General features: G+C 40.0%; 1 protein-coding gene across 6 annotated transcripts in view; it reads right to left on the reverse strand.

Moving 5' to 3' along the window:
* Positions 1–15,130, reverse strand: part of LOC135463549 (arf-GAP with SH3 domain, ANK repeat and PH domain-containing protein 2-like) — a 78,038-nt gene that overhangs the window by 56,271 nt on the left and 6,637 nt on the right. For all 6 annotated transcript variants that reach the window (XM_064740810.1, XM_064740813.1, XM_064740814.1 and 3 more), the window contains exons 4-5: positions 9,601–9,662; positions 6,373–6,497 (exon numbers count right to left, since the gene is read on the reverse strand). In XM_064740810.1, the coding sequence (XP_064596880.1) occupies positions 6,373–6,497; positions 9,601–9,662 (187 nt within the window). The remainder of the gene's footprint in view (positions 1–6,372; positions 6,498–9,600; positions 9,663–15,130) is intronic.

The following is a 15,130-nucleotide window of genomic DNA, read 5'->3' on the forward strand; positions in this document are numbered from 1 at the left end:
TAGTCACTAACGATCACACCTGTATTATAGTCACTAACAATCACACATGTACTATAGTCACTAACAATCACCCCTGTATTATAGTCACTAACGATCACACCTGTATTATAGTCACTAACAATCACACATGTACTATAGTCACTAACAATCACCCCTGTATTATAGTCACTAACGATCACACCTGTATTACAGTCACTAACAATCACACATGTATTATAGCCACTAACAATCACACATGTATTATAGCCACTAACAATCACACATGTATTATAGTCACTAACAATCAAACATGTATTATAGTCACTAACAATCACACCTGTATTATAGTCACTAACGATCACACCTGTATTATAGTCACTAACGATCACACATGTATTATAGTCACTAACAACCACACCTGTATTATAGTCACTAACAATCACACATGTATTATAGTCACTAACAATCACACATGTACTATAGTCACTAACAATCACCCCTGTATTATAGTCACTAACGATCACACCTGTATTACAGTCACTAACAATCACACATGTATTATAGCCACTAACAATCACACATGTAGCATAGTCACTAACGGTCACACCTGTATTATAGTCACTAACAATCACACATGTATTATAGTCACTAACGGTCACACATGTATTATAGTCACTAACAATCACACCTGTATTATAGTCACTAACGGTCACACATGTATTATAGTCACTAACAATCACATGTATTATAGTCACTAACAATCACACCTGTATTATAGTCGCTAACAATCACACATGTATTATAGTCACTAACAATCACACATGTATTATAGCCACTAATAATCACACATGTATTATAGTCACTAACGGTCACACCTGTATTATAGTCACTAACAATCACACATGTATTATAGTCACTAACGGTCACACATGTATTATAGTCACTAACAATCACACCTGTATTACAGTCACTAACAATCACACATGTATTATAGCCACTAACAATCACACATGTAGCATAGACTCCACCATTTCAAAGGTTGTTACATATACATATATACTCTAGATTACAACATAGCATCTATCCATACATACTGGAAATTGTATAACATGAATATGGGCATGTGTCACAAAATCTAAGGGATATAGCCTAGAACAGCCAAAAACTACTGATGTTTCTGAAAGTCAATGATGCCATAATAGGGCTTTCAGGTATATAGCTGTCCGAGATATAAGTGGGAGTCAAGGCACTGTGCAGAAGTGCCTTTTATACTGCAGCAGTCACTGAGTTACATCATATATACATGCATGCAGCAGTCACTGAGGTACATCATATATACATGCATGCAGCAGTCACTGAGGTACATCATATATACATGCATGCAGCAGTCACTGAGGTACATCATATATACATGTATGCAGCAGTCACTGAGGTACATCATATATACATGCATGCAGCAGTCAATGAGTTACATCATATATACATGCATGCAGCAGTCACTGAGTTACATCATATATACATGCATGCAGCAGTCAATGAGTTACATCATATATACATGCATGCAGCAGTCCCTGAGGTACATCATATATACATGCATGCAGCAGTCACTGAGTTACATCATATATACATGCATGCAGCAGTCAATGAGTTACATCATATATACATGCATGCAGCAGTCACTGAGGTACATCATATATACATGCATGCAGCAGTCACTGAGTTACATCATATACACACGTATGCAGCAGTCACTGAGGTACATCATATATACATGCATGCAGCAGTCACTCAGTTACATTATATACACACGTATGCAGCAGTCACTGAGGTACATCATATATACATGCATGCAGCAGTCACTGAGTTACATCATATATACATGGGGGCCTCCGTGGCTCAGTCGGTTAAAGCGCTAGCGCAGCGTAATGACCCAGGAGTCTCTCACCAATGCGGTCGCTGTGAGTTCAAGTCCGGCTCATGCTGGCTTCCTCTCCGGCCGTACGTGAGAAGGTCTGTCAGCAACCTGCGGATGGTCGTGGGTTTCCCCCGGGCTCTGCCCGGTTTCCACCCACCATAATGCTGGCCGCCGTCGTATAAGTGAAATATTCTTGAGTACGGCATAAAACACCAATCAAAAAAAAAAAAAAAAAAAAATTATATATACATGCATGCAGCAGTCATTGAGGTACATCATATATACATGCATGCAGCCTTCATTGAGGTACATCATATATACATGCATGCAGCAGTCACTGAGGTACATCATATATACATGCATGCAGCAGTCACTGAGGTACATCATATATACATGCATGCAGCAGTCACTGAGTTACATCATATACACACGTATGCAGCAGTCACTGAGGTACATCATATATACATGCATGCAGCAATCACTGAGTTACATCATATATACATGCATGCAGCAGTCACTGAGTTACATCATATACACATGCATGCAGCAATCACTGAGTTACATCATATATACATGCATGCAGCAGTCACTGAGTTACATCATATACACACGTATGCAGCAGTCACTGAGGTACATCATATATACATGCATGCAGCAGTCACTGAGGTACATCATATATACATGCATGCAGCAGTCACTGAGTTACATCATATACACACGTATGCAGCAGTCACTGAGGTACATAATATATACATGCATGCAGCAGTCACTGAGTTACATCATATACACACGTATGCAGCAGTTACTGAGGTACATCATATATACATGCATGCAGCAATCACTGAGTTACATCATATATACATGCATGCAGCAGTCCCTGAGGTACATCATATATACATGCATGCAGCAGTCACTGAGTTACATCATATATATATATATATATATATATATATATATATATATATATATACATATACACATACATGCAGTAGTCACTTGTCGCTACCAACACCCCAAGAACAGTAGAGTGTGGATGTAGAACATTTATTTAATGGTCTATTTATCACCATGTTTAACACCATATTCAAGAATAATTCATTTATACTTATAGCATTTCACCTATAACATTATTTAGGGAGGAAACCTGGCAGATTCCAGGAGTACCCCACAACCATCCACAGATTGCTGCTTGACTTTCTCACATTGGAACATTTAACAGAAGGGTGGAGATGTTTATAACTTAAGAAACATATAAGAAAAAAAAAATAGATGTGTTATTGCAGCTGATCTGGTGAAGATGAAGTCACATGATGTGTAACAGATTATATAACCCCATGGACATGTCCACAAATGACGGATGATGATTCTACCAGGCAACTCATAACGATCCTACCATACAGTGTCAGATACTCTGTAATGCCTGAAAAACACTGATCGCAAGTTCAGACCTTCACAGACAGATATTAAATACGGCTCAATCCTAACAGATTAAAATACCCATTTGTCAAGTAATGCTACATGTGGTGTACATAAATGTGCAATGACTTGACTAGCCTAGCAGGGAAGATCTGACAGGCAGTATTTCTGCTGTAGTTTTCCCATACATGTACACGTAGGTCTGTAAGGCTTACAAGTAAACTGATACTACATGTAGGCCTATTTACTTCATCCTTTATCATACTGTATTATGAAGTAATCTGAGACAATTTTGCTGTCAGCACTTCACATGATACTACACTTTACTGGCCAAAGGATAGAGCGGGGCATGGCATGGGTTCAAGTCCATGTTACGTCAAACCTAGTCTATCTTAGGCATTAAAATCAGAAACCTTTTGGTTAAAGTTTGTCTGGTGTAAAACTTCGTACATTTTGTGAAATATCATTTCTGAAAATACATTATCTACATGATCATCTACAAAATGTTTTTTGTGTACAGTACACAAAACTTTCCAGCTGCTGCCATGGTATTAGAGCATACCTTCACATACATATACATGTACAGTACACAAAACTTTCCAGCTGCTGCCACGGTATTGATGCATACCTTCATATACATAAACAGTACACAAAACTTTCCAGCTGCTGCCACGGTATTGATGCATACCTTCATATACATATACATATACAGTACACAAAACTTTCCAGCTGCTGCCACGGTATTGATGCATACCTTCATATACATAGTACAGTACACAAAACATTCCAGCTGCTGCCACGGTATTGATGCATACCTTCATATACATACTACAGTACACAAAACTTTCCAGCTGCTGCCACGGTATTGATGCATACCTTCATATACATATACAGTACACAAAACTTTTCAGCTGCTGCCACAGTATTGATGCATACCTTCATATACATAGTACAGTACACAAAACTTTCCAGCTGCTGCCACGGTATTGATGCATACCTTCATATACATATACAGTACACAAAACTTTTCAGCTGCTGCCACAGTATTGATGCATACCTTCATATACATAGTACAGTACACAAAACTTTCCAGCTGCATCCACAGTATTAATTCATACCCTAATATATAATATAACATATATAGCATGTGTTGGTAGAAAACATGTTGCACATGCAAGTCAATGTGACATTGTGCCCCCATCCTGACATAGCTATATACATGTACTGTGTGTATGACAACCCAGACGAAGAGGTGGGGCGAGGGGGTGGTGGTGGTGGATGTGGGGGGTTGGGGGTTTGGGGTGGAGTGGGTTCTCCCTCTTGAAATCTGTCAGCACATACACATGTACATGTAGCTTTCATCAAAACCCACTGCTCACAAGTATACATTTACCTTGCCAAAACAAATATACTTGTGGCTGTCAGCTGGCCAAATTCCAGATGGAGCCGCACGACATTGATGACTCACTTCCTTCAGACTTTCCTGTGTTAAGAGACGCATGTATACTGTCCTGCTTTAATTACATGAATTCATGGGTGTTTACATGGACAGCTACAGCCAGAGATCTCTACTCTCTATAAAGTGTAACTTGTGTAATATTGGCTTATTGCAGCTTCTGACCATCATATAAAGTAAACCTACGACCGCCAAAGTCCACTCAAACTCAAGATGACAAATCCCTTTCTTACACGGTATCATGATATAACACTAGCTCTGACATACATGTACATGAAGCTCAGTCGAGGTTAACAATGTCAATTTTGTAGCCGCCAATAACACTAAGCTCCCAACAACAAAATCCTTATCATCATGATATCACACAATTATAGCTCTGCTTTAAAACCACACAGTATGTGTAGCTCACAGGAGGCCGACGATTTAATAACTTCTGCAGCAGCCCATGACCATTCAAACTCCAAAAGACAAATTCTTATTATCATTATATCACACTATTTAGCTCTGCTTTAAAACCTTGAAGTTAGATCTGTCAGATGTATGTGGAGCTTCGTGGTTGACATTTTCACTTGTGCAGCAGCCAATGGCCACTCAATCTCCAGATGGCAAATCCTGAGTACAGTATACTGATATAACACTAGCTCTGTCTCAGAACTGCAGAAATCATCCAGACACACACAGATGTAACTCAGTGGAGACTGACAAAGGAGCATGAGCTCCTAAGGTAAAAACAAATCTGTCCTCATAAACAACAGCTGTATCACACTATACAGATAAAGAACAAGCTGATAGCCTTACAGCTACCAACAACACATGGCACTGATACATGAACTGAGCAGGATGATACATGATACATTGAGCTGGGTGATACATGATACATTGAGCAGGATGATACATGATACATTGAGCTGGGTGATACATGATACATTGAGCTGGGTGATACATGATACATTGAGCTGGGTGATACATGATACATTGAGCTGGGTGATACATGATACATTGAGCAGGATGATACATGATACATTGAGCTGGGTGATACATGATACATTGAGCTGGGTGATACATGATACATTGAGCTGGGTGATACATGATACATTGAGCAGGATGATACATGATACATTGAGCTGGGTGATACAGAGGCCTAAATCCTCCCAGAATGATTTCTACAGCTGTAATGCTAACTAATGCATGTAGATGCAACAGATGTCCACAGCTGTGTTTATTAGCCATAAGAGTGTGTCATACAGTGTACACAGGCCCTAGCAAACCTAAATCCAGTGTTAAGGGTCAGGGGTTATATATGTACAACCATGTAGAATGTACAACAAAATACAGAATGCCCCTACAGAGCTGTACCAGTATCTGGTCAAATTACACAAAGAAATTAAAGCAATCTTCTTCAAAAATGAATCCCATCATCACAACAGTGGTACATGTAACAGAAAATGTAACACATTAATTTGAACAGTCTTACACGAAGGGGCTTTTGAGACATCTTGCTATAGCTGACCCACAAACTGATACACTCACAAAGGGACAGGGGCACATCATAGTGCTCCCACTGTATCAGCAAGTAGCCATTAAAAACAAGGTTAGATATACTCACAATTTTGCATCGTAATCTTTCCAAGCTTTGTCAAAAGGTTTTTTGAGATCCCCTTTAATTCCCTTGAGATCGCCTTTAAGGAATGCATCCAGTGGAAACAAAACAATGTTGTTGAGACTTTGCATCTGTAATGAACATTGAAAACATAACAATGTTGTTGACACTTTGCATCTATAATGAGCACTGCAACAAACAAATGTTGTTGAGCCTTGGAATCTGTAATGAATGTTGCAAACAATGTTGATGATAATTTGCATCTGAAATTAACATATTGCAGTAGCATAGATTTTCAAAACAATAGCTTTTTTTATTTAACATTGTTAGCCAGAGTACATGTATACCACCACCAAAATAAAGCAACCTGGCTGATTTGATAGGGGGAGGAAACTGAGGGTATAAAACATGTAAGTGACAAATCCCTGTCTTATCTGATAGGGGGAGGAAACTGGGGGTATAAAACATGTAGCTAACAAATCCCTGACAGATCTGATACGAAGGGAAAACTGAGAGTATAAAATATGTAGCTAACAAATCCCTGACTGATCTGATAGGAAAGGAAAACTGAGGGTATAAAACATGCAGCTGACAAATCCTTGTCTGATTTGATAGGAGGGGGAAACTGAGGGTATAAAGCATGTAGCTAACAAATCCTTGTCTTATCTGATAGGAAGGGAAAACTGAGGGTATAAAACATGCAGCTGACGAATCCTTGTCTGATTTGATAGGAGGGGGAAACTGAGGGTATAAAGCATGTAGCTGACAAATCCCTGTCTTATCTGATAGGGGGAGGAAATATAGGGTATAAGACATATTAGAATATCAGCATACAAATGAACTGACGTTGGATTCTATGTACACTGAACCTAGCATGACCTAAACATTGTCGGACACTGTATCTGCCATGACCTAAACATTGTCGGACACTGTATCTGCCATGACCTAAACATTGTCAGACACTGTACCTAGCATGACCTAAACATTGTCAGACACTGTACCTGGCATGACAAACATTGTCAGACACTGTACCTGGCATGACAAACATTGTCAGACACTGTACCTAGCATGACCTAAACAATGTCAGACACTGTACCTGGCATGACCTACACATTGTCAGACACTGTACCTAGCATGACCTAAACATTGTCAGACACTGTACCTGGCATGACAAACATTGTCAGACGCTGTACTTAGCATGACCTAAACATTGTCAGACACTGTACCTGGCATGACCTAAACATTGTCGGACACTGTATCTGCCATGACGTAAACATTGTCGGCCACTCTACCTGGCATGACGTAAACATTGTCAGACACTGTACCTGGCATGACAAACATTGTCAGACACTGTACCTAGCATGACCTAAACAATGTCAGACACTGTACCTGGCATGACCTACACATTGTCAGACGCTGTACCTAGCATGACCTACACATTGTCAGACACTGTACCTAGCATGACCTAAACATTGTCAGACACTGTACCTGGCATGACGTAAACATTGTCGGACACTGTATCTGCCATGACGTAAACATTGTCAGACACTGTACCTGGCATGACCTAAACATTGTCGGACACTGTATCTGCCATGACGTAAACATTGTCGGCCACTCTACCTGGCATGACCTAAACATTGTCAGACACTGTACCTGGCATGACCTAAACATTGTCGTCCACTCTACCTGGCATGACCTAAACATTGTCAGACACTGTACCTGGCATGACGTAAACATTGTCAGACACTGTACCTAGCATGACCTAAACATTGTCAGACACTGTACCTGGCATGACATGAACACTGTCAGACACTGTACCTGGCATGACTTAAACATTGTCAGACACTGTACCTGGCATGACTTAAACATTGTCAGACACTGTACCTAGCATGACCTAAACATTGTCAGACACTGTACCTGGCATGACCTAAACATTGTCAGACACTGTACCTGGCATGACTTAAACATTGTCAGACACTGTACTTAGCATGACCTAAACATTGTCAGACACTGTACCTGGCATGACCTAAACATTGTCGGACACTGTATCTGCCATGACGTAAACATTGTCAGACACTGTATCTGCCATGACCTAAACATTGTCAGACACTGTACCTGGCGTGACGTAAACATTGTCAGACACTGTACCTGGCATGACCTAAACATTGTCAGACACTGTACCTGGCATGACCTAAACATTGTCGGCCACTCTACCTGGCATGACGTAAACATTGTCGGCCACTCTACCTGGCATGACGTAAACATTGTCAGACACTGTACCTGGCGTGACGTAAACATTGTCAGACACTGTACTTAGCATGACCTAAACATTGTCAGACACTGTACCTAGCATGACCTAAACATTGTCGGACACTGTATCTGCCATCACGTAAACATTGTCGGCCACTCTACCTGGCATGACGTAAACATTGTCAGACACTGTACCTGGCGTGACGTAAACATTGTCAGACACTGTACCTGTCTGACAATAAGGATGCCCCAGAAACTGCTGACACCCATACAAATGCTTGATTGTTGATTAATATCATCCTGTGTACAGTGGTGGTTAGTTCTTTAGGCGGAAGAAACCAGAGTGCAAGGGATAAACTATTAGATTTGAAAACCTTTCTCACAAATGACACGCCGACTCGCACGCAGTATGTATTGGTCCATATAGTGTATAAGTTCATGAACAATGGACTGTGCAAATAGTCAAACAGCCTCCTGGACAACTTCTGGGCACCAAGGCCTTACTAACAATGAAGGCCTCAATGGGACGGATATGATAAGGTCATACCAACAATGAAAGGGACAGATTTGATAAGGTCATACCAACAATAAAAGGGACGGATTAAATAAAGTCATACCAACAATGAAAGGGACGGATTCGATAAGGCCTTAATAACAATGAAAAGTATGGATTCGATAAGGTCTTAACAACAATGAAAGGGACGGATTAGATAAGGTCATACCAACAATGAAAGGGACAGATTCGACAAGGTCTTAAAAACAATGAAAGGGATGGATTCGACAAATGTCCTGTCCAAGGCTGGGATTGAATACACATTTCATGATTCTTGTGGATGGAGGCTAACATCCCAATACCAATTCGCCAAGTCCGTCACTTTTATGCATAACTTTTGTAGGGATTAAAATATAGTTGTATGAATAATGTTTGGCTAAACACTGGATCCTCATTGGCCATTTAGGTTTATGTACATGTAGGAGACTTACCAAGCTTCTCATCAGCTGAGACAGATCTTTTGTAACAATGGAGAACTTGAGGAAAGCTTTCTCTGTGGAACATAAAACAGAAACAGAGCAAATCACACTTGTTGTCAGCAGAGTCAAGACTTTTGTGACTTTTTAATACTAAATTTGGCCAAAGCTTTCCCTGTGGAATCAAGTGAAAATGTCATCCCATTTCTTAAACTGTATTACAAATATGTTAAAACATGTACTGGAATTAACTTAGGCATAGTTTCACACATCACATCCCTCCCTCACCATGCCATTGTAGAAGACCACTGGGCCAGTGTAGCAAAACTGAATGAGAATAGCAAAGTTTGGGTAACATACACATGTATATAAATGTAGTCATCTAATTCTTCTGTCCATGTCTGATGTAAAAAATGTTTACAAAAATACCTGAATATGAATATTATCTTAAAATAGAATCTAAATTTGACACCATGCAGCACACATATTCAACATATATGTCGTTCCAACTAAACAATGTAATTATGTACTTTATAAAGCCTATCCACCAAGAACTATTTACTCTTTGTTTTTTTAAGTGGACAGTGACCTCAAGTAAGATCAAAAGGCCAATGGGACTATATATACAACCTGTGTACATGTAGAACCTGAAGGCAGGGCTTTACAGACCTACATGCAGTGTTGGTGCATGGATGCACATTGTACAATGTAGGTTTGAACACTCACATACGTATGGTCAATTCCACGTGGCGGGTCATGGATGACTTACTCACTCAGTTGAGAAATAAATTGTTAAAAACTCTGAAAACTTAAGCATTCTTAACACACAGTGCAGTAAGGAATGATCACCCTGGTGTATACAGCAACAAAGTTAAAATTATTAAGAGACATTACCTGATTATAACAAAGGCTCATCTGCATAGTGTGAATTGTGCTACAGAAAAAAATCACTGATGAAGCGTCAATTTGATGTCTTCACCGATCCCTGTGATATGCTGTAAGACTAACCCTTAATTTCAGTGTCGAAGTTTAGCTGCGTGAATACTGTTTATAATGCCTCAAGACTGACTTAGATATAGCGATACACTGTAAAGTATTAATCCTGTTGTATCAATCCATCAGTATGACAGTACTACAGGTCTTGAGACAGGTGCTACATGCTTGAAACCATGCCATCTAACTTTATTTTGAAAGCAAAAGAAGACAACAGCACATACTTGCCCATAAATACAATTAACCTGTTTCAACAATGTATGTAAGTTAAAATAATTTTCAATTTAAGTAATCCTGTTGGTTTGAACTCTTGTATCAATGCAGTCTGTCACTGAGTCCGTCCTACCCTGTTCGTATCATTGCAGTCTGTCACTGAGTCCGTCCTACTGTGTGTCATTGCAGTCTGTCACTGAGTCCTTCCTACTCTGTGTGTGTCATTGCAGTCTGTCACTGAGTCCGTCCTACTCTGTGTGGCATTGCAGTCTGTCACGGAGTCCGTCCTACTCTGTGTGTGTCATTGCAGTCTGTCACTGAGTCCTTCCTACTCTGTGTGTATCATTGCAGTCTGTCACTGAGTCCTTCCTACTCTGTGTGTGGCATTGCAGTCTGTCACTGAGTCCTTCCTACTGCGTGTGTGTCATTGCAGTCTGTCACTGAGTCCTTCCTACTGTGTGTGTGTCATTGCAGTCTGTCACTGAGTCCTTCCTACTGTGTGTGTGTCATTGCAGTCTGTCACTGAGTCCTTCCTACTCTGTGTGTGTCATTGCAGTCTGTCACTGAGTCCTTCCTACTCTGTGTGTGTCATTGCAGTCTGTCACTGAGTCCGTCCTACTCTGTGTGTGGCATTGCAGTCTGTCACTGAGTCTGTCCTACTCTGTGTGTGGCATTGCAGTCTGTCACTGAGTCCTTCCTACTCTGTGTGTCATTGCAGTCTGTCACTGAGTCCTTCCTACTCTGTGTGTGTGTCATTGCAGTCTGTCACTGAGTCCTTCCTACTCTGTGTGTATCATTGCAGTCTGTCACTGAGTCCTTCCTACTCTGTGTGTATCATTGCAGTCTGTCACTGAGTCCTTCCTACTCTGTGTGTGTCATTGCAGTCTGTCACTGAGTCCTTCCTACTCTGTGTGTGTCATTCAGTCTGTCACTGAGTCCGTCCTACTCTGTGTGTGTCATTACAGTCTGTCACCGAGTCCGTCCTACTCTGTGTGTGGCATTGCAGTCTGTCACTGAGTCCTTCCTACTCTGTGTGCGGCATTGCAGTCTGTCACTGAGTACTTCCTACTCTGTGTGTGTCATTGCAGTCTGTCACTGAGTCCGTCCTACTCTGTGTGGCATTGCAGTCTGTCACTGAGTTTGTCCTACTCTGTGTGTGTCATTGCAGTCTGTCACTGAGTCCGTCCTACTCTGTGTGTGTCATTGCAGTCTGTCACTGAGTCCTTCCTACTCTGTGTGTGTCATTGCAGTCTGTCACTGAGTCCGTCCTACTCTGTGTGGCATTGCAGTCTGTCACTGAGTCTGTCCTACTCTGTGTGTGTCATTGCAGTCTGTCACTGAGTCTGTCCTACTCTGTGTGTATCATTGCAGTCTGTCAGTGAGTCCTTCCTACTCTGTGTGTAAATCTGTGTTTATGTTGGTTGTGCCATAACATATGCACCTGAGTGATTTCTCACAATTACAGTGTCAGTAACAGCTAGTACAGATTGCATGCATTAAAAAAACTTTTTTTGGGCGTAACACAACCCTGTCAGAAAAAATAGGCCCAGCCAGTAGGGATTTTTTTTTTTACATTTGCTAATGAAAGAGAAGGGATTTTAACGAAATTACTATTTATAAAATCCATCAGAAGCCCAATGAAAACATCAGAGTTTGGCCATTTCTGGAGGAATGATCTGGTTACCCCCAACAAACATATTTTTTATCATGGCCTACAATGCAAGAGGCTCTATAATTAATGAATTGCTAGGGTGTTTACATCTTAGTTGGTGTGAGGTTTTCAGGCATTGACTTTAAATGAACAGAGTTTGACTTCTGATGAAATCTCGGGAAATCCAAGGGTTTAAAGAGTAGGGGAAACCCATTAAGAATGCCAATCATTTTACACTGGACTAGGAGTGGCAATCATTTTACACTGGATTAGCAGTGGCAATCATTTTACACTGGATTAGCAGTGGCAATCATTTTACACTGGATTAGCAGTGGAAATCATTTTACACTGGATTAGCAGTGGCAATCATTTTACACTGGACTAAGAGTGGCAATCATTTTACACTGGATTAGGAGTGGCAATCATTTTACACTGGATTAGCAGTGGCAATCATTTTACACTGAACTAGGAGTGGCAATCATTTTACACTGGATTAGCAGCGGCAATCATTTTACACTGGGTAAGCAGTGGCAATCATTTTACACTGGACTAGCAGTGGCAATCATTTTACACTGGACAAGGAAGTGGCAATCATTATACACTGGACTAGGAGTGGCAATCATTTTACACTGGACAAGGAAGTGGCAATCATTTTACACTGGATAAGCAGTGGCAATCATTTTACACTGGACTAGGAAGTGGCAATCATTTTACACTGGACTAAGAGTGGCAATCATTTTACATTGGATTAGCAGTGGCGATCATTATACACTGGATTAGCAGTGGCAATCATTTTACACTGGACTAAGAGTGGCAATCATTTTACACAGGATTAGCAGTGGCAATCATTTCACACTGGATTATGAGTGGTAATCATTTTACACAGGACAAGGAGTGGCAATCATTTCACATTGGATTACGAGTGGCAATCATTTTACACTGGACGAGGAGTGGCAATCATTTTACACTGGACTAGCAGTGGCAATCATTTTACACTAGACTAAGAGTGGCAATCATTTTACACTGGACTAGCAGTGGCAATCATTTTACACTGGACTAGGAGTGGCAATCATTTTACACTGGATTAGCAGTGGCAATCATTTTACACTGGACTAGAAGTGACAATCATTTTACACTGGATTAGCAGTGGCAATCATTTTACACTGTATTACGAGTGGCAACCTTTTTACACTGGATTAGCAGTGGTAATCATTTTACACTGGATTAGGAGTGGCAATCAGTTTACACTGGATTAGCAGTGGCAATCATTTTACACTGAACTAGGAGTGGCAATCATTTTACACTGGATTAGCAGTGGCAATCATTTTACACTGGATTAGCAGTGGCAATCATTTTACACTGGGTAAGCAGTGGCAATCATTTTACACTGTATTACAAGTGGCAATCATTTTACACTGGATTAGCAGTGGCAATCATTTTACACTGGATTAAGCTGTAGCATGGATCTCTTGATTATTGTTTATATTCATGTTTACCAAGGCATTTCTACTTTAAAATTCATCGGACTCATGAAAGGAAGAGTGATGGTTAATGTTCCAATATCAGTTCACAGCTATTGAGTACATTTACATCAATTCAATGCACATTTAAAGCAGCATGCCTTTCCACAATCTGTCCCTGCTTTCAAAACCCTGTGGCTCTCGCCAGGTTTACAAGAAAGCTGAATACAGCTTATTGCATTCTTCTAAAGTATGTATTTGTCACTGTCACCTTTGCTTACATGTGCATATCCATGAAGTAATCTGGTTTTTTTTTTCAAATGTCTGTAAACCTTATGAGATAAACAACCACATTAGTACACGCTTTCACTCCTGAAAACTGAAAATTTTCTTTACGGTGCCATTTCCAATTAAATTTCTGACTACTGAATGGTAAGCAAATCATGCATTTTTCCTTGAAATGAGAACTACTGCCACTGAGTATGTTGTACAGGTCAACTATTAAAACATTCTGAAGATCTTGCCACGAGATGTTCAGATACATGTAGCATGCTGCATACTTCATTTGTTCTAAATGGTCAATAGCAACAACAAATATTCTTAAGGTGCTGTTAACATTTATAGTAAATTCTAATTTGCTTCTTATGCCAATGAGCAGACTGAACAGGACAGACCATGTGATCTGTGACAGGTTATCCTTGTGCCAATGAGCAGGCTGAACAGGACAGATCATGTGGTCTGTGGTAAATTAGATGATAATTGAAGGTGCTGAAGCAGAAATTGATTACATTTGGATTTTGCAATTTGTTTACATTTGTATGCTCACTATTGAAATATGCAGTAGTTTCCTTTCACGACACCACCAAAGTCTACATGTAAATCAGTTAATGCAGTCTTTGCACTGAATTTTTCTGATTGTCAGGTATGTATTAATGACGCACCACCCGTCACATGAAATTTGTAGCACCCATGACTCTAATTAGCCATTTTAATTAAAAAAAATTAGAAAAATAACACTACAAGGTAACTGTTTTCTTTACATTGACACATTCAGAAAACAAAGAGGGATATTTTTGTACAGGTATATTTTTGTAGGAAATTCATCCAAATTGTGACGGGTTCTACATAACTTTTAATCATGAATTCCAAAACTAAACTGAAATTCATTCAAGCTATCTTAAGTTTTTTACAAAGCACATAAGTCGACCTAGATGACTAAAAACAAGGT

This window comes from Liolophura sinensis, chromosome 3 (genome assembly GCF_032854445.1).
Source record: "Liolophura sinensis isolate JHLJ2023 chromosome 3, CUHK_Ljap_v2, whole genome shotgun sequence".
Classification (NCBI taxonomy): Eukaryota; Metazoa; Mollusca; class Polyplacophora; order Chitonida; family Chitonidae; genus Liolophura; species Liolophura sinensis.